This window comes from Salvia hispanica, chromosome 4 (genome assembly GCF_023119035.1).
Source record: "Salvia hispanica cultivar TCC Black 2014 chromosome 4, UniMelb_Shisp_WGS_1.0, whole genome shotgun sequence".
Lineage (NCBI taxonomy): Eukaryota > Viridiplantae > Streptophyta > Magnoliopsida > Lamiales > Lamiaceae > Salvia > Salvia hispanica.
This window is the reverse complement of record NC_062968.1, coordinates 49,661,484-49,688,308: the sequence shown is the minus strand read 5'-3', so window position 1 is coordinate 49,688,308 and position 26,825 is coordinate 49,661,484. Positions and strand designations below refer to the sequence as shown.

Sequence of the window (26,825 nt, the reverse complement as noted above, 5' to 3'; positions counted from 1 at the left end):
GTGCGTACATACATCTATTGTATTTCAAATTCTTGTAATGATCATATAGTAATAGTATTATGTAGTTTCGAAATATTAATTGAGTATGCATCGCACGAGGGTGGATGCTCGTATGGAATAGAATTATAGCCAAATATTTTAATAATTTAACGAAAATATCCAAATATTTGCATGATTTAATAACGGCATCCAAATATTTAGTTGTAAATTGATATTCAATCTTTTACGTACTTATTTAAATGAGTAAACTATAAAAACAGTTTGTAGAAAATAGAATTTGTATTTCAATAGTCCATGATAAATTTTATTAGCATTGATAGATCACACACATAGTAGTAATTATATATTGTAGTCTTTTTACAATATGTTTGGACATTGGGGTTCACTCAATGAACTTTTTATTTGTACATGGTTATAATCAAACCGCTCTCTACAATTCTCATAATTAGGTTTTTTATTAATTGACAAAGAATATTGAAGTTGATTGTTATTTCCGAGAATGTGTTTAGAATCAGACGATTATTATTACTCATTTACTTATGTGTTACTGATATCTTTGCAAAATCATTGGCCACAAAGCGTTTCTATAACTTTGTACCGAGATGGACATGATCAATATATATACTTCAACTTGAGGTAGAGTATTATAGAATAAGTATCTCATATCGATCATGTTTTCATAGTCAGGCCTAGTGTTTTATAGTATAGAGTTCACCAACAATAAATACGTGCGTAAGTTTAAAAATATTGTTTTAATTAAAATTGTATTAAATCAATGTCTATTTTTATAATATTTAACTTGAATTTATAGTTCAAAACTATTTTTATATTATTTGGATAGTTAGGATTGGATATAATCACGTGGGCGATAAAAAAAGAAATTAAATATTACTACCAGATTTTAAAATTATAAAATATTACTATAAGATATATATCAAGACCATGTTTATTTGACATGTCAAATGATTTTTAGGAGAATGAATTTTGAAATATGTGTCATAACAATTCTACTTTCCTGTGCTTAGAAAAATACATAAATTTTATATTTAATTTAAATTCTAACCTAAAAATATAACTAATTTTTTTAATTAATAAATAACAATAATAATAATAATAATAATAATAATAATAATAATTTCAATATTATATTCTGATTTTCGTAACCAATTATCAATTAAAAATATAATGTTAGTACTTATATTATTATATTTATCATTACAATGGATAATTTAAATAATAAGATTAAGATTTTCTTAATTTATTATTGTAGTCGTTTAATGATATCATATTGAATTTTATTAAGACTTTATCAATTAATTATTAATTTAAAATAAAATAAAATATATATAAGTATTATATTTATATTATACGATTCATAATATAAATAATTATATTATACTTTTTAATAAATTAATAATAGCAATATAATCATAGTTATTTACTATATTGAAATTAAATATGATTCATAATTTTTAATTATATTAAAAAAATTAATCAATTAATAATAGTAATATTATTATAAAATTATATACTAGTACTATTTAATATATAAGAAAAGTTAGGAATTAGAATTTTGGAAAATTGTACTACTTTCTTTGTTTATTGGAATCCGATTAAACACTGAATTTTAAAATTAAAGAGTCAGATTACTCTTCTAGATAAAATCTTAAGCAACAAACATGCCATAAGAGACTACTTTCTTTGTTTATAGGAGTCCGATTAAACACTGAATTTTAAAATTAAAAAGTCAGATTACTTTTCTAGACAAAATGTTAGGCAACAAACATGCTATAAGAAGTCGTTCATAAATCAAAATACATCTTTCAAAAACTTTAAATCTAAAACCACTAATTTTTTGAAATAGTTCTGTTCAGATATTACCAAATTAAAATTTCACTAAAAATACATACTTGAAATAATCATCATATTTAAATAAAAATACATACTTGAAATAATCATCATATTTAAACTAAATTAGTAGTGGGAGCTAAGTAAAAGTGAGAGCACGTTTAAACTAAAATAGTAGTGAGAACTAAATTAATTAATCCTTCTTTAGAGTTTTGAAAAAGTACTTCATAGTAGTATGAATATATAGAGTTCAATAGCTTCTCTCATTGTAATTTGGAAAGTTTATTTGCTTATTGATTTGTCATCTAATATTTTTCCTTTCTTGTGCTTGCTTAATTTTATGATAATATTTTTTGCACGCAGTCCTTTGTAACGTTTGTTTTGCGGAAAGTAAAGAGTTACTTTTTGCTGAAGATTCCATGTTTGGTAATTTATTAGAGCATCTACAATAGTGTGGATGTCTCGGCGGATATTCCGAGGGACATTCAGAAACACCTCCTGCCACGTCATAAAGATCTTCCACTACACTGCCACATCATAAAGGACATCCCACTGCACAGGGGCGGACATGCCCAAGGACATCCCGACAGACATCCACAATAATAAAAGTTCACAAATTTACCAAATTAAACAATTTACGGAATTAAATAATTTACGAAATTTAAATTTCAACACGAATGCGGACGGAGAAAGTGCAATGATAATTTCATTAAAAGAAAGTACATTTCAAAAAAAATACTACTTCCGTCCCGCTTTAGCAGTCCCATTGACTTTTCTGCACTCGTTTTGTAAAAATGATAATAAATAGTTAAAGTGGAGAAATAATAAAGTGAAAAAGAGAATAATGTAGATAAGACTCTTCTCTATATTATTCTCTTTTTTACTTTATTATTTCTCCACTTTAATTATTTATTATCATTTTTACAAAATGAGTGCAGAAAAGTCAATGGGACTGCTAAACAAATTACATTATAAATATCAACGACGACCCCTCCGCGTCCATTGCTCTTCAATTATATCGTTCTGGAGTCGAATATGGGCTTGTCGTTGGCCCATGTCGGCGAATGCACGGACCCACTCGACCTCTCCATTGGGTACCCCCATACGTACATTGGCGGTGGCCACGCCGTGGCTTGGACCGGCAGCATCAACATCATCACTGGTCCAATCCGTCAGTGTTGGACCTTCATATTCGACAAGCATGTTGTGCATAATAATACATGCGTACATGACATCAGCGATGCTGTCAATATACCACAGCCGTGATGGACCCTTCACTGCCACCCATCGAGCCTGGAGCACACCAAATGCCCGCTCCACATCCTTGCGCGCTGCCTCATGACGACTCGCAAAATAGATCCTATCTTCTTCTGTTGCGCATCTGATCGTCTTCACGAAGACGGGCCACATATGGTATATCTCATCCGCCAAATAATAGCCCATATTGTGCTGGTTGCCGTTGGCGACGAAACTGACGGCCGGACCTACGCTCATGCACTGCTCGTTGAAAAGGAGCGACGACTGGAGGACGTTGATGTCGATGTTCGACCCGACTACTCCAAAGTACGCATGTCAAATCCACAACTGGTAGTCAGCTACCGCTTCAAGGATCATCGTGGGATTCTTACCCTTGAAACCAGTAGTGTACACCCCTTTCCAGGCGGCGGGGCAGTTTTTTCCCGGAAACCCGTGCTGACTCTCGTGCATATCCATCAGAGCCTGACAATCTTCGGGGGTAGACTTCTGAAGATACCTTTCCCCGAATATCTCCCTAACACCCTCACAAAAATACTGCAAACAGACGCGGGCAGTCGTCTTACCGACGTGGAGGTACTCATCGAACATGTCGGTCGCACCTCCGTATGCCAGCTGTCTGATTGCGGCAGTGCACTTCTGTATGGGCGTGTGGTCGGGTTTACTAACCGCATCCTCCCTCATCCTGAAATAATCGTATCGACGCTCTAAAGCACCCACGATACGCAGAAATAGCGGACGACGCATCCTAAAACGTCGCCGAAACATTTTCTCCCCAAACCGCTGCTCCGGTGCGAACTAATCCTCATACAACCGACGGTGTGCAGCGATGTGGTCCCGGGGGACTATAGCTCGACAATGGATGGGTCGAGGTACCACCGGCTGCTGCTGCTGCAAGGCCGCTTGTAACACGCGATTTATCTCCCTCGATGTAATGGCCCGCAACTGCTCTTTAATTCGCCGGCGTACGTCATCAGCACCCTCACCACTACCACCCGCACAACTACCACTAATACTGGCCATTTTGGATATAGTAAAAGAAACGTAGAGAGAGTCTCGTTAAAACAAGTGGTGCGAATGAAATGAAGTTCAACGAGCCGTATATATAGAGTAAAAAAAAAGTCGGGACATCCGCCGGGAACTCGCAGTGGCGGACGTCCCGACGGATGTCATCGGAAATCCGAAGAACTCCGGTGTCCTCAACGCACGTCCGCATCCGTCGGTCGATTGCCTAATGGCGGACATCCCGCGCGGACGTTGGGTACGCCGGTCCAACGTTCGCCAAGACATCCGCCGTTGCGGATGCTCTATTGGCTTGTTGAAGTAAGGATAGTGTCTCCCTGAAGTTAACTTTGGATTTTGTCTTTTATCTCATTAGAAGGAATATATGGCTTCATAGTAATAGTAATAAACGTAATTACTGCGTAATCTTACAAAGTACTCATTGTATTCCATAATAGTGGAAATATTTCTTTTCGGTATGAAAATTTTAAAAAATTGGGTTAAATGAGTTACGTAAAGAAAAAATAAAATAGGAAAAGAGAAATTAAGAAATAAAAAAAGAATAAAATAAAAGAGAGTAAAATGAGTGAGCAGAATAAAATGGCAAAATGACTCTACTTCTAGCATAGAGTGAATATATTATCGCAGTGCACCGCGGTCCATCTAATCCCAACTCTCACTTTCTCCCTCATATCTATAAATATATAAAAGGGAGTTTTGGGAATAATTACATAAACGCCATTGATAATATAAAAAGATTTTTCTAATATACTTCCTACTCCATATTATTAAATTTAAACCTAAATGAAATATTAATACTATGACTTTTCATTTTTTTTTCATGATTAACTACCCACTAATGACATTCATTACCACTTACCCACTAACTTGTTAACTTCATGATTTAGATTTAATAGGTCCAACACAATTCAAACATTTAAGAGGATAATGATTTCCAAAAAGGAATAATTACATGAATGCCATTGATAATATAAAAAGATTTTTCTAATATACTTACTACTCCATATTATTAAATTTAAACCTAAATGAAATATTAATATTATGACTCTTCATTTTTTCATGATTAACTACCCACTAATGACATTCATCACCACTTACCCACTAACTTATTAACTTCATGGACGTTTAGTAACTATGATTTAGATTTAATAGGTCCTATACAATTCAAACATTTAAGAGGACAGTGATTTCCAAAAAAAACCGTAATATAAATTAATGTGATTATTTGGTTTTATTATTTGATGGTTTATATATATTTTTTTATTTTTTATGCCATCTTACAGGACATCATTCGTTTTCCAAGGTTGCCCGGGTTCCTTCACCGTCCCTTAGCATAGCTGATTTCAACGCTGAGAGCTCCCAAGAGCAAGGAAGGGTATGCTGCCATTGGAGGTGGTTCGCCTCTGCGTAGAATTACTGATGAGCAGGTATTGCGGTTTCATAAGAATTTTTGGTTTCTCCCTTTGCATTTCCATGATTCAATCGTGGCATGGTTGATTCGGGTTCACAACGATGTTTCCTTCATTTTTGCAGGCTAATGCGATCAAGTTGGCTCTGCAAGATCTACAATATCTTCACACAATGTGCAATAAAAAAAAACGATATTAGTTCGTCCTCTGCCCGCTATTGTGGATGCTCTAAGGTCCCTAACCATACACGGTAACTAACATATAGCAATTTATATTATAAAAGTCTCTATTTTTCTGTGTAGTACTATAGTAGTATATCATATTTCGATATCATTTATACAACAGTGCTAGAATAAATATATATACATTTATACTATATTTATTATTGTGGACGTAAATAAAGGTAAATTCAATAAGTACTAAACAATAGGTTTGAGACATTGTGGGAAATATAGTAATGGGCATTGGAATCGATATTTTGAATATTTGGCAGCTACACGGGAAGTAGGCGATGCGGGGGATACTATTAGGGTATGCAACCAGATTTTTTTTTCTTCCGGCTAAATGCATGCATATTGATATCGATTGTAAATTCCATGCTATTTTGCTGTATTTTTGTTGATGATTTTGATCGATTATTCGATTTGGCTATCTTCTTATACATTACTTTTATTGATATGTGTTTGTGATTGATCTTTTGTAGTATAGATCTAAAAGTGATTTAAATGATATGTGAATTGTGTGCAAATTTTAGTTTATAAACTTATTTGGTTATATAAGTTTTTATTGGTACAATAAATTGCTATTGTATAAATTTGTGATTCCAGAACTTGAAATAATAATATTGTTTCTTATTAATTTTTTCTTTTGTTTGATTATATATTTTTTAATAATTATTTTTTATTTTATATATTTATGATTTCAGATTTCATATAATAATATTTTTATGAATTTATAAAATTATTTTATAGTATAAAATAAGTTTAAATAAAAGAAAATGGATAAAGGTGATACATAGTCAAAATTAAAATGGCAGTATTTCAGGATTTCAGATTATTGCCTTTGATTAGCTCTCTCCTTCGTCTCTCTCACACAGCACACACACTCACCATGAGATATAAAGTGTCGAGCATTCAAGGCTAGAGTTCAATCAATCAACACATAATAAAAACAAATCATACATGCAAGTCACTACGAATAAATGAATGGCCAGAATTGGAGATGTGTGTTTATGAGTTTCTTTGCATGCAGCTGCAATCAATCTCAATTGAGGTTTTTCACCCCTCAAATCTCTTTCTCCATTTTAGCTTAGATAATTATATTCTCTCGTCTCTCTCTGATACGGAGTATATATTTTTATTTTTATTTTTATTTTTTTGAATTATATTTATATTTTCAAATTTTCACATCGTATCAGCTTTATTCCTCTCTCTTTGATTTTTCTCGCACACATTTTCTCTCTCTCCATCTATTTTAATGAACAAGTGGATCTGGTGTTTGTTTTAATCAATTCTTGACTAGGGTTCTGGGGATTCTTAAATATTGTTAATTTCAATTCTCCCATTGTAACGATTCTGATTTTGTCTGACCTTCAACAAAGATTTCAGCTGGTATTTTTTTTATTTTATTCGTCGGAATTTGGCGTAGATTTGAGTTTGCGGCATTGTTTTCGTTTATTTTCTATATTCTAATATTAAAAAAGCCTTTCCCAGGAAACACAAATGAAAAAAAATCGAGTCTTGGATTCTACGATATAAGACACTGGATTTTCATCTGGAAAGATTTAATTTGCAGAGGTCGCTGGATCCAGGTAGAGAATATGAATATTATAGTAATATTCTTTGTATAAAGTTATTGTTTATGCTAATTTTATGTATAATTGTTAGAGATATTTTGTTAATTTGGAATTATATTATAATGTTAGATATATAGAATTCAATAGCTTCTCTCGTTATTTGGAAAGTTTTAATATTTTTCCTTTCTTGTGCTTGCTTAATTTTATGACAATATTTTTTGTACGCAGAAGTAAAGATAGTGAAATTGTAATGCTTTTGACTTAGCATTCGTGGAAAATCATTCATCAGCCTATTTGTTAGTGAGGATTATAAGTAACCGGAATCTGATTTTCTTTCCGTTTTGTGAGTTTGAGTTATAGGGATATGTCGGACAGTCGACTCTTAAAATGTGTGAACATTTGGTGTGGTCGTTTCCTTGGTTTATGATGATGTGCTACAAAATTTCAAATTTTACTCCCTCTAACCTGACTTACGTGATGCATTTCAATGAGACGAGAATCAAGAAAGTTGTGTTTAGTGAGTTAAATGAAGAGATAATAAAGTTGGGTAGAGAAAAGTGGTTAATATTTACCAGAAAAAAATGAAATATGTCACTTAGCAAGGGACGTCCCAGTAAGGAACACATCACTTACCTTGAGACAGAGGAGTAATTATTTTGTAGAATTTTAGAACATGATTAGCCTCTCAAAGACACCATTTTTTGCATTGGAGAATCGACCCTATTGACACGACGCGACTTGTCCAATTGTGAATGCAGCGTGTGTTATGTCTATTATCTCTAATAATGTGTGGTTGCTTCATAGTTTATATGGGTATAGAACTTTTCGGTGATCTATATTTCCTCTCTCTCAAAAAATCCATGGTGTGTTGGGTTGTTAGGTAACTAGTTTTGTGTGAGAGAATGAGATTGCACATTTTGGGTTGCACAAAGTTTAGAATTATTTTTTAGAAAACCATGCATCATGTCCCACATGCTGCCTCGCTCTATAACTTTTGATTCTTGTTATTTTGAAAATTAGGAGACGACAATGTCGTGTGAAAGTGACGAGAGGAATTCCAACAGTGGCACAGATCCCCCGCCTGTTGACGATGGTATTGAAGGGAATGTCGGTGGGAATGGCCCACTTAAAAAAGGTCCTTGGACTACTGCAGAAGATGCAATCTTAATTGAATATGTTACAAAACATGGAGAGGGAAACTGGAATGCAGTTCAGAAACACTCAGGTCTTGCCCGCTGTGGAAAGAGTTGTCGTTTGAGGTGGGCGAATCACCTCAGACCAGATCTTAAGAAAGGTTCATTTACAGCCGAGGAGGAGAGTCTCATAATTAAACTCCATGCCAATATGGGAAACAAATGGGCTCGAATGGCTACTGAGGTGTGTCCCAATGCTTCAATTTATTTTCATGACTGGTCAAAAATATCTTGGCATATGTTCTATCTGTTTCTGCATTTAGGATGACATTTCTCATGCCATCATTTCACTGCAAATAAGCATGTGCCTTCTACAGCTGCATCTGCATGGTAATTTAATTATGATTGTAGGAATAGTCATATCATAGTGTGATAATTAAGCATGGAACCATGGATGCCACCACCAATAATGCCGAAGTGTGCCTTTTGGGCAGTTCATTTCTCATCCTGATGCATCATCTACAGCTGCATCTCCATGGTTTTTAATCAAGATTGAAATAATAGCCATTATCAATTGATACAGTTAAAAGATTTCCCTGTAAAGTTCGTATGGTTATTTTCTAACACTGGTTCCCATGCACGCAACCTCATTTGATGCCAAAGTGCAATAGAATTTAGGCAGCTTGCAATGGAATTTAGGCAGCTCCTAGTATCTTACCCTATTCACCATATTCTAAAATCATTTACAGTCTACTGCCTCACTAAGTTTAAAATGGCATTGCATGGTATTTGTTTGTTGTATGGCATCATTGTAGTTAAGAAATATGTGGACCATCACCCACTTTCAAATATAAAGGAATGGAATAAAGATGTGCATTGTATATGTGATAGATAGAGATAATTTACTACATGCACAGGTTTGAAGTTTGTGGGGCTGTAATGGGGACCATCTTCCGCCTTTAAGGTTGATGTGTACCATTTATTCATTATTTATTTTGAGTTATAGCTTTGTAAGCACATGTGTTATGTGTGATATTGCTGGTATCGATCCCTTAGTAACAAGATATATTAGAGTTTAGCTATGATCTTTCATCCCAAAAGATACAATAAATAGTTGCATCTTTCCCATATCTGTTTTAACTCTGATGAAAATATTTTGCTCCATACTTGGTCCTTGGAAAGACTTAATGGTTACATGATGAAATACTTTTCATGCTTAGAAAGGTGATATTCAGTATATTGCTCATCTTCTCATCCTTTTCATCTCTACTGGCAGTTGCCTGGCCGCACAGACAATGAGATTAAGAATTACTGGAACACCAGAATCAAAAGAAGACAACGTGCTGGCCTACCACCTGATATCTGTGTGAAGTCGTTGAACGATAACCTGCAAAGTGACGATACGAGTAATTTATCATCTGGTAATCTGCATCATCCAGAACTCAAGTCAATTCACATTCCACGAGTGGAATTTAAGAATTTTGACGCACAGGGCCTTCTTGATTTTCCTGCTAATAACTGGCTTGATATTTCCGCAAGTAGCCTGCTTACTCAGGGTCCAAACTCTCCATACGATAACAAGTCCTTGCTCCCAGCAGTTCATCCATCCAAGCGTTTTCGATGGTCCGAACCAGTGTTCAATGGCTTAAATGCTCCTACCTGTAATGTTTTCCCTGGTGGGAATCAGTACCATATTGATAATTCTACACAAATTGGTAAATCTTCGGTGTTCTCTGCATATGATCATAATCCTGTAACTTACCATGCAAGAGCTTCGAGTTTACCTAACGGCAGCCATGCCGTCTCAAATGGCCACTCTTCTTCAGAGCCTTCTCGGGCAATGAAGCAGGAGCTCCCTTCACTCCAAACTCAGATGGGTACTTGGGCCTCACCCTCACCCTCTTCTCCTTTGCCTTCCGTTGATACCTTACACCAAACGCCTCCAAATGAGCAGAATAGCGGTCTATTAGAAGCAGTAATCAATGAATCAGACGCTATAAGAAACTCCAAGAGCAACAGTGCTCTGCACACTCCACATGATTCCACTATTATGGATGACTCAGAATATACTCTCCACGAGTTGGAATGGGAAGCATATGAAGAACAAAACTCTTCTTTAGGTCATTCTTCCTCATCGGTGTTCAGTGAAAACTCGTTCGATGAGCCCTTTTCCATGGGTTTTCCAGGTACAAGTTCCTTCTACACAACCTTCATCGCTCTTAGTACCGCTGAATTTAATCATCCGTATTTTTTCCTAATGCTATCTAGCATTACTGTGATGTATTTTTAGTTAACGAAGAAGCAATGAACGGGGCTCGAATGCCATATGCTAATAATGTTGAGACAAGAAACCAGATGATTTTTTCCAGACGGGATTTCTCAGTTGCCTCAAACTGCTTGGGCGCAGTGGAACACAAGCTAAAAGATGCAGCAATATTTCTTGGTGGCGATTTGAGCAGAGAAAGCAAAGCAGTCGATGCAGTGGAAACTTCATCTACTCCAGGCTACATTGATCATGATTTCGGTACTTGGAACATTGTGCCTAACATCTAGTCCACTGGTTTGCATTCGAGAAAACTCAAATTTTCAATAGCCTCTGGATATGTCTTCTATTTTCTATTTCTGTGGAACAACTTTCTGGCCTTAATATTGGGGGCAGAAATGGCTTATTTTTCAAGAACAATTCTATGATGCTTGGCCATTGATGTCTAGCTGGCAAACAATGTAACTTTGCACATTTGTATGTGTTTCATTTCATTACTCTGTACGAGAATATTTTGACAAATATCGACCTTGATATTTGTTGTTTCTCTACGTTCTTGCCATTTGATTAAAGCATGCATTCTGTCACTTGATTTCAGGCACTTTCCATTCATATTTGCCGGAAAATACTGCTATTAGCGTTCTTCGTAACATTGATTTCGAAATTTCGTATAAAAGCACAATCAGCTACAGTACATTATTCTAGACAAACTTCACGAGACATACAGCAAATGTAGCAGCTGCTCTGTTACTATAATTTTCTGAATGAAATACGACACACATTTCTTGCTAATTACAGTTACAGAAATATTGCTCACCCCGTATCTACACATTTCCTACTTCCAAAATTAAGTTCGTTGCCTAACCCTCCGGCCACTGTTGTCACCACCGTCGGAGAGCTGAGCCCACACACTCCCAGACTTGCCACCACCATTGCTGCAGTCTTCATCACAACCAGCTACCGTCTTCAAAAGCTCAGACTGTAGAGATGGGCAATTTTCTTTAAGATGTTCAAAACCATCCGAACGCATGACAGCTGCAAAAAGAGTCATTCATGGTAGATTGTATGTTGCAGTGAATCAATATACAAAACTAAAATACATGGTGGTTACAATCGTAGCTGGTTGAGTCGCCTCAGAACTAGATCACACATCATCGCTTTCCCCAAAGTGTTACTAGAAATAAGGTACAAACTCAAAGAGCATGGAGAAGAAGACAATATATTGTCCACAACGCAAGTCAAGTAACTATTTTTCCCATTTTAAAAATAATAGTGCGTACAACTTAACTTATCTCATCAATAAAACTAATTTTAACTATTACTCCCTCCGTCCGCCATTAGGAGTCCCGGTCACTTTTGCACACTCGTTTTGTAAAAATGATAAAATATAGTTAAAGTGGAGAAATGGTAAAATAAGAGAAAGAATAATATTGAAAAGAGTCTTCTTAACATTATTCTCTCTCTTACTTTACTATTGCTCTACTTTAACTATTTATTATCATTTTTATAAAACGAGTGCGCAAAAGTGATCGGGACTCCTAATGGCAGACGGAGGGAGTATCTCACATCAAATAGTTTCATTGAATTAATGAAACTAACACAGACTAACAAATGTTAAGTAGATAAGGGAAGAAAGTAGAAAGCAGAAGTAGGTGATTTAAGCATGAAATGATCTCGTTTTTATAAATAAATAAATACATCGGGTAATGCCCCAAACAAAACCAAAGAGCTCGGGCATTGGCTAAATTTAGACAAATCTCTTAAGGCCAACACCTAAGGGGAATCGTGTTTCCTCCAAGTTAGGATGCTACTAAGAAGAACAAACATACGTATTCAAATCTAGCTGAGAAATACACATTATCATCTAAAATCTATTGGCACCATGATATAGAACTTCAATATATCTGCACTGAGATGATGTTTCCATCTCATTCTCAACCTTAAGTGTTAGTAAAAAAAGATATTAGCCTAGAAATGCCAAATTAATAGCACAAATTTAATAAGGAACGGAGCCAGTGAAAGCAATGAGAATCTCCTCTTTTATCAGAAATAACAAGATTCCAAATTATTCAAGGGGTAAAGAAAGAAACCCTCAAGTTATATACCTGCCAGGTTCTCAGCGGCAAATTTTAGGCAAACATCTTTCAATTCTGCAGCATTGTAACGATCTGCCAAAGAAAGTACTTGTGCAACTGAATTTACAGATATATCCTTGCAAAGATGAGATTCACATATCCTTTTGAGTCTTTCTAAGTCATAATGATCAGCTACAGCCAGCAATTTTCCGGTTAAGGTGTCAGCTACCACTGAAGTAGAGCAAGAGCTAGATGCTATCAGCTCATTTTCATCCAATGCATCTCTGTAGATAAAGTGCAGCAGAGCCTGTCGTGAATCAAAGAATATTATCATGTATTCAACTTTCCCCATCATGGAAATGAACAGACAAGTTATTTCATCAACCTCAACAATATAAGTGCAGAAATAGCAAATTACCATAAGCTAACTATTAGGTAAGATGGTTACTCTGGTAGAGCCAGAAAGAGCAGATCAAAACCATCCACTCACCTTAAAAACTTTAGGTTCCATGTGTGGTACCATAACCTCTTCCACTTCAGTATCTACTCCTTCAAGGAGTTCAGACCGAAATTTGGGGGAACGGGCAGCTAATACCAACTTGTGGGCATGAAATTTCTCCCCAGATACATTGAATGTGATATCAGAACCTTCCATGTTTTCTAAAAGCATGCCTATGTCTGACCCAATGTCAGAATCTGGAACCTGAATAGAGTGTAACCTAGAACAATCAATAGCAGAAACAACAACTCCAACAGTACAGTTGATTTTCAAGCAATCATCTCGATAATAATCTGACGTTTCAAGCATAGCTCTCCTGAAAAAACGCTTGTATCCCCTGCATTAAGGCACAGAAGAAGTTAAAAACATCAATTTAGAAAGGAAGACAAGGTTCATGAAATGCATTAGGCGTATTCACATGATAATAAAGAAAGTTCAAACTTATGTTCCTGTCACAAAACCTCAAAGTCCTAGATAAAAACCTGGGCATTAGCTTAGACTTAGACTTCTGAGTCATCCTCCAGATTAATTTTTCTTCCCAGCTATTTAAGGTAGAATCTCTAGCAGCTTTAAAGTACTAGGAGTAATACAGGAAGAACCTTAATTGTCCCAAAGACAGCAAGAAATTCCAAGTTAACGGTACTACCAACTAATTATCATTAAATCCAAAGACAGAAAGAACCTTAATTGTCACAAAGCAATGAAATGTACAATAAGAATTTCCATAACATCGTTTGATGTATATTTCTAGGTGCTAAACCATACTGGACAAACTAATTAAACATGTTAACAAATGTGGAGCTGATCTTAAAAACCTGATAGTCCAACAGGAACCACTTTTTCTTATTCCAACAAGGCAGTTTTTACTTTATTCATGTAATTTCAATATTAAATAGCCATGACATATATTCCACCATATGGAGAAATGTCTTACATAAAAGAATGTAACCAAACAGTCATTATTAGCCAAAACATGTGTGAGTAAAAAATTTAAGCTCTTTTCCGTATCAACATTTATCAGGATAATTTCAAGTTTTCAACCACAGCATAACAAAATAGTAGTGTAGTATACACGAAGTCTAAATCTCTTGAGAATGCTACTAGGCTGGGAAAAATGCAATTCATGTGGAGTAAAGCAAAAGGGTCTATTCACAAAGATTTGTACAACGGAGTAATCTATTTATTAACAACATTGGAGCTTATGCTTCAACCAATAGAATCAGTACGCCCAAAATATAGAATGCAAACATAATCGTTTGTTTTAAAAAAACCAGTAAAGCATTGAAGAATCAATTCAGATAAAATCACATAGCCAGCAAAACATAAGCTGGCTATCAGAATAAGAAGTTATTACATCCTGATGCAACAATAAACTCACCACATGCTACCGCGGTATTTAAGCGTATAGGGGCCGCTCTCGAGCGACCTATCGAAATGGCTATGCACCTTATGCTTCCCTTTCCCGCTCTGATCCATTAGCGTGAGCTCGAAGAGCGCCCGTACATCAGTACCCTCGCTGGCCAGCGCAATGAACACCGACACGTAGGTGGAATTATCCTCGGGGTTCTTCCCGTCGGGATAGAAATAAATCGCCCATTTGTACCCTCCCACCGTGAATTCTTCGCTCGCTATGTGTTTCCCTACGCCCATGCCTTTCGCCAGAGAGTAGCCCTGTATCACAAACCGGTGCGACCCGTTCACCGTCTCCGTGACCGAGCTGGAACGCGTCGGCGATGTCTGGTTCGGCGTCCTATCCGGCGTTTCGGCCATCGTGGAGCAGAAATTACAATTGATTTCCGGCTGTAACGATCAGGCTAATGGCATTGCGTGTGTGAATGGCGATGAATTGGAAGGGTGGAGACGATTTAGGGTTTTCTTAATTAAATGGTTTTGGGGATTTTTTATTTTTCGGATATTTTATTTTCTCTAGGTGGGTGGGAGGCGATAATTGAATTTGGTCAGCCGCCGGAATATAATTGGGTATTGTATTTTGGTGGCGGAGAAGGCGCTTTTCATGTTTTCAAAGAGTAGACGTAAGCCAATTCACCTACATTTCTTCGTATTTATTTATAAACTTATAGGAGTACAAATAAATTAGTCTGCAATCAATTTCAGTAAAATTAAATTAGGAATTCAGGGGTGCCATCACTATTAATTTACGACTATTCCCTCCGTCCCACAAAGATAGTCCCACTTTGACCTGGCACGGATTTTAAAAAATGTAATGAAAAGTGGGTTGAAAAAGTTGGTGGGATGTGGGTCCTACTTTTAAAGTATTAGTTTTATAATAAAATATGAGTAGGAATGAGTTAGTGGAATATGTGACCCACTACCAAAAATGATAAAAGTGAAATGGGACTAACTTTGTGGGACGGACGGAAATGAAAAAATGGGACAATCTTTGTGGGACGGAGGGAGTACTATTTAGGAGTAGTATACATTAAAAATTTTAAACCACATTATATTAATGATTTATATAACTATATCAACTATCGTAGCTTTGATTGGATAAATACATCCAAGAATTACTACGATTCTGCACCACAAGAAAACGACCTTGTCACAAAGCCGTGGTTTGAAAATATTTCTCAACGTCTGCCAATCGTTCGAATCTCAATTATTATTTCCAACCTGCTATTTTCCTTGCTCAAAGCATTGTTGATCTCATTTGCAAATAAAAATATTAATAAGGCATCTCCAAATGTAAAATTACATTAAAGAGTGAGACATTTCTGTTCCGAAAGAGCTCATCTGTTTCATTTTAAAAAATAAATAGCTCAACTCTTCCTAGCCACATAATAAGACTGTATTACAACACAAAGCTATTCAACATATCCCCAACTTGAAAAAGAATCTTGTGCAGAAACTCCACATACTTCCCCACCACGTCGTCAAACACTCAAGCTTAGCCCAAAGCCAAGCCAACGGCATTTGCCTGCTCACAAGCTCCTGTAATCTATAACTGTCACTTCATCATCTGGAGCATCCAGATCATTGTAGCTGCAAAATTATTGAACTAGGTGAGTTACATTGAAATTCCCCATGATAATAACTATTGCACTAGTATTGGCGAATAAATCACTTCTCACAAAATAAAGTAAGGTTCAATGCCCTAAATTCAAGTGAAGGTCTCAGAGTACTCATTTGCCCACTATCATTGGGCATGTGCTGTAAGACTAACAGACAAAAACCAGCGTTCCAGCTAGCAAGGACCAACCTTCGCATTTGCCGGGGATCCTGCCGAAGTGTATGTGGCATAGCAATTATTGGAGAAGGTCCACCTAACCCATTTCTGCCACCTTCAAATGGGGTAGGCCCCCCTTGGTCTCGTAACATCCGCATAGCAACCTCAGGAGGAGCAGGGACAAAAGGACCCAGTGGACTGCATTCAATAAACTTCATCCAATCAACAACTTATGCATACAAAACATTCTGAAACACTCATAAGAACCATGTCCACTGTGAGTATTGAGAGGAAACAATCCGAACTCACCCAGCACCCGGAACAGGCATCAGCACAGGAGGAGGTATGTCTGAAGAAAAAGCAGTAACAGGAATGCCTTGCCCACCAAAAGAATCAAACATTTGTTCATCCGGGTTGTTCCCAGTGGCACCATCGCCATTGTTAAAATCCCCAGACTGAGGATTCTCAGATCTATCGAAGTGTTCACTGCCATTTGCACGATTATCACGTTCTCTGCGGTTTCCTCTATCATCTTTCATTCTGTTATCTGGACCTGGTCTTCGTCTTTGTTGCTTTTCCCTCTGCAGATGGGCACGTGTCAATAATATGCACCCGAACACTGGAAGACCATAAATTTCCCAACAGGTAACTAAAAATAAGACATACCAAAGAAGGTTGCATGACAGGCGTCCCTCCAGGCGCATTTTCATCACTGCAAGACAACAAACTTTTAGGATTTTGAAGCAAATAGGCAACATAGATATTAAAATGGAAGTACTTACTTCATGTAGTTCTGGAAGTACAACTCTTCACGAACTTTTGATGTCTGTTCCATGACAACTTCTGGGTGTTTCAACTTCAAATGTTTGTGAACAAACTCTGCAGCATGGAAGAGCTTTGTACAACCTTTTGCTCCGCATCCATACTTCCAGCCATATTTTTCATCTCTAATTTTGCGGACATGCGGATCCAAAGCTTCAAGAGCTGCAGCATCTATCTTCTCCTTTGCGGTCATTACTTCCAGTGGATCGAAATTCTTTAGTCTCTCTTCCCAACGAGAATCCAATTTCTTCTCCCACTCGTTTCCATTACCAATTGCATCGGGGTCCTTCCCCTCAACTCTAATATGCCGGAGACCTTTGGCTTCATTTGTTTCAACCAATCCATAATAATCAACTCCATGAATACGCCAGAGATAAGTCAGGAGAGTGTCCAGAAGTTCAGTCCCCTCTAGACCTTTTATTGTATTTAAACCCCTTATGATGATAACTGGACCACTTGAACTTCCATGAGATTTATCTCTGCTCATTCTATCATTATCAGATCGAGATAAAATGTTTTCATCAATTCCCTTTTCCGCATCAAGTTTCCGTACAAGAGCTTGAGCTTGTCCAATGTCAATCTGAATTCTTCTAGTCTCTGAACAGACAGGGTGGGCCTTTGGGGCAGAAGAGAGTTCAGATTCCTTGGCACCACCACGATTGGGCCGCCTTCTTTTTCCATCTGTTTCATCTTCGGAATTAGGATCACTGGATTGTTCTGCCTTGTTTGACGAGGAAGGACTAAAAGCAGGACCTCTTTATACATATAAAATTAGGTCAGATTTGTCTAAATCTATAAAAATGTAAAGACTGCACAAGCACAAAAGTAATTATGCAGGGGGGAAACTTACATATCCAGAGTCCCACCCTGCAGATCATGCTGAAAATCCTTCGCCAACTTCTTTGCAAGTTCATTCCTCCTGAAAAGTGGTCAGCATGTTTAGAACTTTGGATATACACCAAACTGGAAGTTGTATATAAAGGTAGGCTTTTTTCTCGCATGAAGTGGAAGAGAGGCCCAAATAAAAACTTATGCCTGTAAGCTCACCGTTCTATGACAGCGAGCAAGTTCGTCGGATGATATTTGTCTTTCAACCTGAACCAATAAACACACTTGTTAAAGGAAAACTTAGCATAACTTGGAAGGAGGAGAAAAGGAAGTACTGTACCATTCTTCATCTTTATGTGAATTGAAGTAAGTTCGTTTCTGGGTTGATATGTACTCTGTCCGGTACTCTTGATACCTGATCACACTCAGCCATTTGGTAAAATAAACAAAGTAACAGAATGAGAAACTAAAATAAGGAACAATTTAAAGATACACTTTACTTGAAAATGGAGCCCATTTAATAAGGTCAAACTGACAAACTTTAGAGCAACTACAAGCTGACCTGCACTCTGCTTCAGAAGGCAAAATATCATCTTCAAGCTCCTGAATGAACTGCTTGTAAGACATCATTCCTTCCCTGTAGAAAATTCACAAATACATAGATTTAGCTATAGTGTTAAAACAACATTATTCATTATAAAAGAATACTAAAGAAATGAACAGCTATAGATAACATGCAAACTTCAATTGTAGGAAACATTATAAGCATGCACACAGAAGACAACTCTCTTCTGACTTAGCACTTGTACTGGTTCTAATTTCAACTTTTCTAGGTGTCAGTTGTGTGTGTGTGTATTCTGAAAACTCTCTCTGTTACCTCATATATTTGCCTTATTTATACTTATTTAGGTTTGGAATAAGGTGATTGAGATAAGTGTGACTAGAGTTGGAAACTCACACAACCAAACTAAAATATAAGAACTGAATGTACGAGAAGAAAAAAAACTATTAAACCTGAATAAAACCTCAGATGTTCTAAAAAATTTCTGCCAAAATCATACAGGCATAGCATGTGCGAGGAAAACAGTCAGTTGAACACTCAGATAAGTTTTCAATGGCCCTAAACAACCCCAACCCCTGCTACATAAATAACAAATCACTAGGGCTTGGGAAACAAAAACCAGCTTCATCGCTTCATTATAAGCCGAGATGACTATATTGATTGTGTGTCGAGAATCAATTTCTTACAACCGAATTTGTCACGGTGAAGAGCAATAATAAGTCTAGAAAAGGACAGGGACTATAAGTTTGGTAACATTCATAAACTTCTTACAATTTCATGCATATGTATATGTTAACTATTTTTATCATTCCAACCAACACCAAATAGCAGATAGCTTGTCAGGACTAGGGAACTCAATGGAGAACCACTGTTCACAAAAAACTGGATATAAAAGGCTAAGACTGAAAGAAAATGACTTTACTATAATTGCATGTGATTGCATCAAAACAAAGCATACGCAACACACTTTATGAAAGGCTGAATTTAGTACAATAGTCAGAATACAGTAAATTGCTTGCTTTTTACCTCTGGGTTCCAACAGCACCAAATGTATCAGCAAAAGCACCACGCCCGGAATCCCAATCTACATAAAAGAAGATCAAAATGAAAAACATAGGGCAAGTAACATAGAAATTTAAAGCTAGGGAACACACCCAAATGACATCCTAGGAAGCCCACGGTGTATATATTCAGCAAAGTATGAATGCATGAGTGAAATATCTAAGATTGCATTCGGATTAGGGAATTAAGGGTGGATTGGGAGAGTATACTTCAAATACATAGTTAAAATCCACTAATCTGGTTCGACCAAAAAAAGCAACCCATTGTGATTATTTAGTTAATTTTGTCTAAATTTGTTGTTCTCTCACAAACCGAGGTCATAAATTCACCCACGCACTACAAGATAATCAAACACAGAACACAGCACATATCACACATTACACTAGCACACCACATAGTACTATATACTATGCTCAACATGCAAACAAACACGTGCACAAACCCATATGCAACCCACATTGCACACACATTTCACACTAATATATTAGACATATTTTCTGAATTTACAATCATATAGTATCGTATATTACATACAAATTAGCTACAATGTTTCTTACTTTATGTATTAATAGTATAACCATGGTGATTGAAAAAATTTAAAACAATTTGTTAAACGTTGCCATTCAATAAATTGCAGGGTTTGAAATTCTGTACAGAAATCCACACACTAACCAAAACAAGAGATTTTAAATTCATTTGAAATCCCTTGGAATTGCAAATTCCTAAATTCAAGTCAATCTTAAATTTCTGAGTATTCTCTCAACTTGCAAGTTGAATGAGGTCACTGAAATATTGCATCAAACGGGGAAATGAAAAGGTTGCGAGGTAAGAGAAGTATTGCATTTTTTAATGAGAATAAAAACACTGATTTTGTGGAGAGCGACTAGGATTAATCGTACATTCTGTGTTTTCTATTTAAATTCCCGATCCAGGGCTCACTTGGAACAAAGTTATCTTATTTCAAAAAAATCAAATAAGATTAATCATTTGCATACCAAAACCACCAAACAAGTGAAAAAAATATTGAGAAAACCCATGCACTGCAATTGAATTGTAAAAGTAAAAATTATAATTTTGGAGTCCATTATTTTCCTGCCCTTTGGAAGGCGAAAAATTGAACCTTGGCTGCAAAGCTGAATTTCTACAGCAGCAAAGTCAAAGTCTAAAGTGACTGAACATCAATATTGGAATGGAGAATTTAATCATAGTGCAAGTTGAACTCTGTCCTTTCTGTTCTATATTTTCAGCAGGAAGCAGCTAATTGTAATAACTGAGGTTTTAGTACTAAGAAAGCTTCTACTATTTCTCAACATTTCTGCATCATCTGTCAGTAATTTAATCAGAAACATCTACACCGATATACAAATAATCATGCAGGTAAACAACTTAACCAGTATCTCCTAATCTAGAAACTAGAAAGACAGGAGATAGATGCAAAAAAGATGAGTCTTAACTATAAGTATGTTGATGAATAAAAATAGGTCACAGGATTAAACTTAATCAGCTACTATTATCGCATCAATAAACTTAAATTGTACTATATTGAAAGTGACAGTTCACTAGATGCATCGCAACTTTCAAAGCACAAGCAAGCTCCTTCATGAGCTCATGTATGACTACAGAGAGAGTACTAAGGCCAAAAATCTCTCACTTTATGGCTAATGAGGATGGTCTCATTGACTCCTCTCAGCAATAAGCAACAAGCATACACCATTACCATCTTTAGATCACCAAATATTATTGCATTTCTCCAAGTGGCACCTAAAGAGACTTTACCACCAACAACCCCCCTCCCAAATTACGGAGGCAATGGGCCCCCATTAACTATTTTTTTGAATTATATAGTAACTATTGCATTTCCAGATCACATTTCATACTCTAAAGCAATTCTATCTTAAATGAATATGTTCTAACATTGTTATAATATGTACTGTGATTCTTATTGTCTTCAACTTTTCTTGGTTCTATCACTGCAAATTCATTCTTTAATACCATTGTTCCAAATTCATCTATTTCAGCTTCTATCATAGCTCATGAGATACATCGGAGGCTTGAGAAAAAGGTTTCCAACAAGATCCATTTATTATATTACACTATCTCCAGATTGTTCTTTACTTCCAGCCACCAATGATGGACTAAACTAGAAGACAATAAAATCATTTTCACTATAATATTTAATTTAATTTTTGATATTCTGGGGATGGGTTGGCACAATCTAGCATCAAAAGTTCAGGGTACTGGGAGCGAAATTGCAACACAGATTATCAAGGTAGTATAAGTGCTAACATTATGGACAACTTAGAGATACATAATGGTAATATGGAAACACCATTTTATCCAGTAAGAAAATTCAATATGGAAAAGTTGATATGATTAATGAAGATAATAGAAATCACATAAAGAATACATATCCCAATATCATTAACAGTGAAAAATACAGACGCACCGCCTTGGTAGCCACCACCTCCGCGGCCCATATACCGACCATGTGGTCTTTCATCAGGATAGCCAGGTCTGCCTCCATTGTCACGATCATATCCACCAGGATAGTCATAGCCAAACCTGAACCAAATATCATATGTCACTACAACCTTGTTGAGCAGCGCAATGAAATCATTCTATATAAAAAATGCACCTATTTTCATACAGAAGGAACTAAGTAAAATGTGAACACTACTATACTCCTATTAGCAGATAAAAGAACATGTAATGGTATTCAGAGATGCAAAGGAGGAATCCAGTGCTCACGCTTAGAAGTTAGAGGCGTAACTTAAACAAGATGCATAAACTCAAGAACATTTATATATTTAACCCCCCTATTCGTTGCATTGGATAGTCTGCACTGCGTAGAATCGTAACCAAAAATCTGAATCCCTGGCTAAACTGATTATTGGAAGTTTACAAGCAGGCCCTTAAGGATAATCATACAAATACGAAACTTGAATTTATAAATACACGAGAAACCAAGTACCTAGCCATCTAATCAACGTTCTCCATAAAATCCTAACCATGTTACTATAGAACCAATAGGTATAGTGGCAGACATAAACAACACTGAGCTGTCGGAGAGTAATCATAGCTAAATTAACCAAATGTGCAACGCACCTTCGATCCCCAGGCCCATATCCTCCCCTGGGACTCCCCCTCCTGCCATCATGACCATCGTCCCTCCTCCGCTTGTAGGGAGGAAACGGCGGAGACCTTCTAGGAGGCGGAGAATGCGGACCTCCTCCGCGTCGGTCACGATACGGAGGTGGAGGGGGGCTCGGACTCATCCTGCCGCGCTTATGGTAATCTCTCTCACGCGGCGGGGGAGGAGGCGGCGATCGGTTGCGATCATAGTATTCGCGGCGCGGAGGGCGGTCATAGTCCCGGTCATCACGGCGATCTCGGGAGTCGCGGTCGCGTATGGCGCGGCGCGGCGGCTGAGGCGGAGGAGGCGGCGGTGATGCGTCGGCCGGGGTAGTATCGAAGGGAGCGGCTTCGGGAGGCTTTTCGTCGGTACTCGTTTCTCGGCGGAGGTCGATATCATCCTCGGTGGCGCTCAGAACTTCGGCCATCGGCGAGGATTGAGTGTCGAAACCCTAATTTGCTGCTTTAACACTATTACTATTGCTAGTGCGGTGCCCAGATTTGAAGATTGGGTTGGGGATTTTCACATACCAAATTTAATTATGCATTGCGACATTTACATTAATAGCCCTTGAAACCTCATGCTTTACCTTGAGGTATAAAATGGCTGCAAAATAAATTACAGTTGAAGACAAAAGAAAACTATGCATCGTATAACTAGTTATCATTTCACGACACTACTAAATCAACTGACTGTTTATAATTTCACGACATTACTTAATCAAGTAACTCTTACCATTTTCATCCCATGGCATAACTTTTTTACATAAACATATGGGAATGTAATAGTTTAATAACTAATTTTAAAGTTACAGCGTACATTCATTCTGTTGTTGTTAGGTGGCAAAAAAATGCAATATTGTAAATACTAAAATACAATATATATTTGTAGAAGCTATAAATGAATTTCGACGGATTGCATTTTTGTTATGCAAATTGCATTTTTTATTGTTGACTTTTGCATTTTAGATATTGACTGTTTAATTTGCATTTTATATATAGACGGATTTCATTTATACATGTGAATGCAAAACTTAACAATAAAAAATGCAATTATGTGAAAATGCAAAACTCAACATTATAAAATGCAATTTACCTACAATTAAAATACAATCTGCAGAAATGCATATACAACTAGATTGTATTTTTGTGTTTAAAATATTGCATGTTTTGTGCCACATGACAGCACCAGATTGGATGTACGTTGTGACTCTAAATAAGGAGGCACCCTAGTGCTCCCCTATTTCGAACTATTCTATTTTATTAGTTGACGTGAATACAAAGATTTAGTTATTCATTAAAATTAGTAAAGCTATTTTATTACATTCTTTATGCCAATACTATTTTGAATAATGTCATTCTATTATTATGAATATATGTACATCAAAAATATATTAATAAAAGTGAAAATTATGTTATTTTTTTATTAATTTTCTACTTATATTAACTTTTTTTTTAATAATTACTTGATATATCTGAGTGTTAATTGACATGTCATTAAAGGTGAAAAAAAGACAAACGTAGTAGTATCAATTTTGGTCTGTAGCATTTGAAAATATTTTTTGGGTCCATGAATTTAGATTTAATATCATTTGAATTACTTTTTCACTGTTACAAATTTATTTGGGGCGAAAATACCCTCAAACCCATAACGGATATTTCAGTTTATTTACTATATCTTCTTCATTAAAATACTAAGATGACGTCCTTTTTATATTCGCGAACTTTGCCAAAATTTTACTTATGTCCTAGTTTTAACTCCTTGAAAAAAAATGGAATCTGTCTGGTGAGATCAAGGGAGTTTTTTTTTTTTTTTTTTTTTTTTTTTAAATTAACTCCAATATGAAGGAGGAAATTACAAATAAACTCATAAGGAAGGAGGAAATTACAACTGATGTCAAGAGGGCTTGAACTCGGCACCTCATACACTAATGTCTAAGCTCATTGCCGCTAGGACAAAGGCTCTGGACAAAAGATCAAGGGAGTTTAACAAGGTGATATTTCTGATGTTACGTGCGGTTCCACTGTGAAATCTGTTATTGTTCAAATTTTAAACAAAGAGATTTAGAAAATTTTGAATTAAATATGGATTCAAGCTATGAAGATTGTTCTTCTCAAGATTCATCATTTTTAAAGACAGCAACTACGAATTTCATCCATGCTTCCTTGAACTTTGTTGTGACTCAAATACCACTCACCGGAAAAACTAATCTAGTTAAAGAACTGAGGATTTTTCCAGATACTCGATCCATCCATGAAATATTGTCTAAGTTTGATTCGGTATGAATTTTAAGAAATGTGAAGAAAAATTAGTGGAAAGTGGGGTCCATCTACTAAGAATAGGAAAAAAAATTCAAAGTGGACAACTTTTCATGGACAAACCAAATGGCAAAACTGGACAATATTTCACGAACGAAGGAGTAGAAGATTGCGACCAAGAGTTAAGGATTTTAATTTGACAACAGAGCTTTATGAATCAAGGAGAGAGGATGTGAAATTATCGTCTTGAAGAGCGAAAGAGGATAAGAGAGAAAGACTCACCTAGGATCGAACTAGAGAAAGAATTGAAGCTCGAACCACAAATAATATTGAGTGAACTGCCTAATTGAGCCCTACACTTGTATGCTCTCATTTTTGCGGTACCTAAACAAAATTAATATCACCAGCGGTACCCGGACTTGTAATTATGCACGTTTGAAGGTTTTTTACACTTTTCGTCACTTTTTCTGGACATTATAACCCCCGAATGGGTGAAGGACTAATTCGTCCACACAAAATCTTTCTCTGTCTACAGCTGCCAGCCTGCGCAGACATCATTCATCTTCTTACTTTTCTTCTTCCCAAGATTGGGAACTAGACTTGTACGCTACATCATTCGTCCACATTTGAATTTTTTTGTGCATCTCTTCTTCATCTCTTCCTCCCTCTTTTGTTCTTTTATTTGCATCTTGGGTTTGTATATTTTGCAGTTGTACGACCGCCACCATAGAAATGTCGACGTTGTCTACTAATGGTTCGGAACAAGGAAATGGGTGTAGGTGGCTAAGATTCCAGTATGAGAAGTGTTGGTGTCGGGAAAGAGCTTGTTTGAAAATAGTTGCCGATTCGAGGCGAGCATCGTACGGGATGTTGTACTTTGTGTGCGAGAAGAAAGGAAAAATTGGTGGGTGCAATTTCTTCCGGTGGAGTGTTTGAGAGACTGCCCAACCGAAGAAGGTCCGACGGAGTGTTTGAGAGACTATCCAACCGAAGGAAAAGTTCAAAGCAATGGAAATTTCAGTGAAGAAGGTAGAGGTAGAAGCAACGACAGATTGATTGTTTTACTTGCTTTTGGTGGTTTTCTTTTTGCACTTTTTGCCTTTCTGATTACTTTGATAAAGTAATCAGTATGTTGTGTTGTAATGTAATCAAATAAGTTTAGTTTGTCATCAATTACCCACCTCTAATCTCAACAACACACAGAATGAGCACTGAAACCTAACAAAAGAGAACATTATTTTGCATACCCAAGAAATTAAAATCACAAAGATAGGTGCCCAAATTTTGTGGAAATGGAGTCCGACGGTGGATTAGGTTCTTCCATCTCTTCCGGCGAATTAGGTTCTTCTTCAATCTGCTTACTCTTTGTACATGAACTAATATTAAATCATTTCAAACTTTGTCCAAAAATCCACTCAAATCAAAATGTAGATGAAAAGGCTGGCAGCTGTGGCAGCTGTAGACAGAGAAAGATATTGTGTGGACGAATTAGCCCTTCACCCATTGGGGGGTTATAATGTCCAGAAAAAGTGACGAAAAGTGTAAAAAACCTTCAAACGTGCATAACTACAAGTCTGGGTACCGCTGGTAATATTAATTTTGTTTAGACACCGCAAAAGTGAGAGCATACAAGTCTAGGGCCCAATTAGGTAGTTCACTCAATAATATTTTGGCAAA

The 26,825-nt window shown here is 36.4% G+C and overlaps 4 protein-coding genes across 7 annotated transcripts; 1 reads left to right on the top strand and 3 right to left on the bottom strand.

Moving 5' to 3' along the window:
- Window positions 1-2,826: 2,826 nt before the first annotated feature.
- LOC125221311 lies at window positions 2,827-3,786 on the bottom strand. The gene is made up of 2 exons (XM_048123432.1): window positions 3,477-3,786; window positions 2,827-3,401 (listed from the first exon to the last, which is right to left on the bottom strand). Exons 1-2 carry the CDS (start codon window positions 3,784-3,786, stop codon window positions 2,827-2,829), a joined length of 885 nt encoding a protein of 294 aa, XP_047979389.1.
- A 2,930-nt stretch (window positions 3,787-6,716) lies between these two features.
- On the top strand, window positions 6,717-11,167 carry LOC125219999 (transcription factor GAMYB-like). Of its 3 annotated transcripts, none has more exons than XM_048122101.1 (5): window positions 6,717-6,806; window positions 7,247-7,344; window positions 8,350-8,706; window positions 9,739-10,648; window positions 10,753-11,167. In XM_048122101.1, exons 3-5 carry the CDS (start codon window positions 8,359-8,361, stop codon window positions 11,013-11,015), a joined length of 1,521 nt encoding a protein of 506 aa, XP_047978058.1. In that variant the 5' UTR covers window positions 6,717-6,806; window positions 7,247-7,344; window positions 8,350-8,358; the 3' UTR covers window positions 11,016-11,167. The 3 variants fall into 3 exon arrangements, with proteins under 3 accessions (XP_047978058.1, XP_047978056.1, XP_047978057.1); XM_048122099.1 differs by having other exon boundaries at window positions 6,721-6,806; window positions 7,237-7,344; XM_048122100.1 differs by lacking the exon at window positions 6,717-6,806 and adding an exon at window positions 6,823-7,144.
- A 229-nt stretch (window positions 11,168-11,396) lies between these two features.
- On the bottom strand, window positions 11,397-15,327 carry LOC125220000 (BTB/POZ and MATH domain-containing protein 4-like). Of its 2 annotated transcripts, none has more exons than XM_048122105.1 (4): window positions 14,678-15,319; window positions 13,291-13,636; window positions 12,831-13,107; window positions 11,397-11,760 (listed from the first exon to the last, which is right to left on the bottom strand). In XM_048122105.1, the coding sequence occupies exons 1-4, from the start codon at window positions 15,067-15,069 to the stop codon at window positions 11,573-11,575; spliced, it is 1,203 nt and encodes a 400-aa protein (XP_047978062.1). In that variant the 5' UTR covers window positions 15,070-15,319; the 3' UTR covers window positions 11,397-11,572. The 2 variants fall into 2 exon arrangements, with proteins under 2 accessions (XP_047978062.1, XP_047978063.1); XM_048122106.1 differs by having other exon boundaries at window positions 11,479-11,704; window positions 14,678-15,327.
- A 639-nt stretch (window positions 15,328-15,966) lies between these two features.
- On the bottom strand, window positions 15,967-23,409 carry LOC125221967 (serrate RNA effector molecule-like). The gene is made up of 12 exons (XM_048124325.1): window positions 22,863-23,409; window positions 22,204-22,319; window positions 19,722-19,779; window positions 18,696-18,770; window positions 18,474-18,548; window positions 18,353-18,400; window positions 18,156-18,224; window positions 17,266-18,060; window positions 17,150-17,195; window positions 16,793-17,064; window positions 16,517-16,681; window positions 15,967-16,299 (listed from the first exon to the last, which is right to left on the bottom strand). The coding sequence occupies exons 1-12, from the start codon at window positions 23,315-23,317 to the stop codon at window positions 16,239-16,241; spliced, it is 2,235 nt and encodes a 744-aa protein (XP_047980282.1). The 5' UTR covers window positions 23,318-23,409; the 3' UTR covers window positions 15,967-16,238.
- Between the last annotated feature and the right edge of the window lie 3,416 nt (window positions 23,410-26,825).

Coding starts and splice junctions, on each gene's coding strand:
- LOC125221311 (XM_048123432.1), bottom strand. CDS start 3,786: ATGAGGGAGGATGCGGTTAGTAAACCCGACCACACGCCCATACAGAAG. Junction 3,402..3,476: donor GTACACTACTGGTTTCAAGG/GTAAGAATCCCA, acceptor ACTTTGGAGTAG/TCGGGTCGAACATCGACATC.
- LOC125221967 (XM_048124325.1), bottom strand. CDS start 23,317: ATGGCCGAAGTTCTGAGCGCCACCGAGGATGATATCGACCTCCGCCGA. Junction 22,320..22,862: donor TATGGGCCTGGGGATCGAAG/GTGCGTTGCACA, acceptor TATTTGGTTCAG/GTTTGGCTATGACTATCCTG. Junction 17,196..17,265: donor TACTTCCAGAACTACATGAA/GTAAGTACTTCC, acceptor GTTGTCTTGCAG/TGATGAAAATGCGCCTGGAG.
- LOC125220000 (XM_048122105.1), bottom strand. CDS start 15,069: ATGGCCGAAACGCCGGATAGGACGCCGAACCAGACATCGCCGACGCGT. Junction 13,637..14,677: donor AAATACCGCGGTAGCATGTG/GTGAGTTTATTG, acceptor GCCTTAATGCAG/GGGATACAAGCGTTTTTTCA. Junction 13,108..13,290: donor TGGAACCTAAAGTTTTTAAG/GTGAGTGGATGG, acceptor GATTCACGACAG/GCTCTGCTGCACTTTATCTA.
- LOC125219999 (XM_048122099.1), top strand. CDS start 6,756: ATGTGTGTTTATGAGTTTCTTTGCATGCAGCTGCAATCAATCTCAATT. Junction 6,807..7,236: donor TGCAATCAATCTCAATTGAG/GTTTTTCACCCC, acceptor ATATTAAAAAAG/CCTTTCCCAGGAAACACAAA. Junction 8,707..9,738: donor GGGCTCGAATGGCTACTGAG/GTGTGTCCCAAT, acceptor CTCTACTGGCAG/TTGCCTGGCCGCACAGACAA.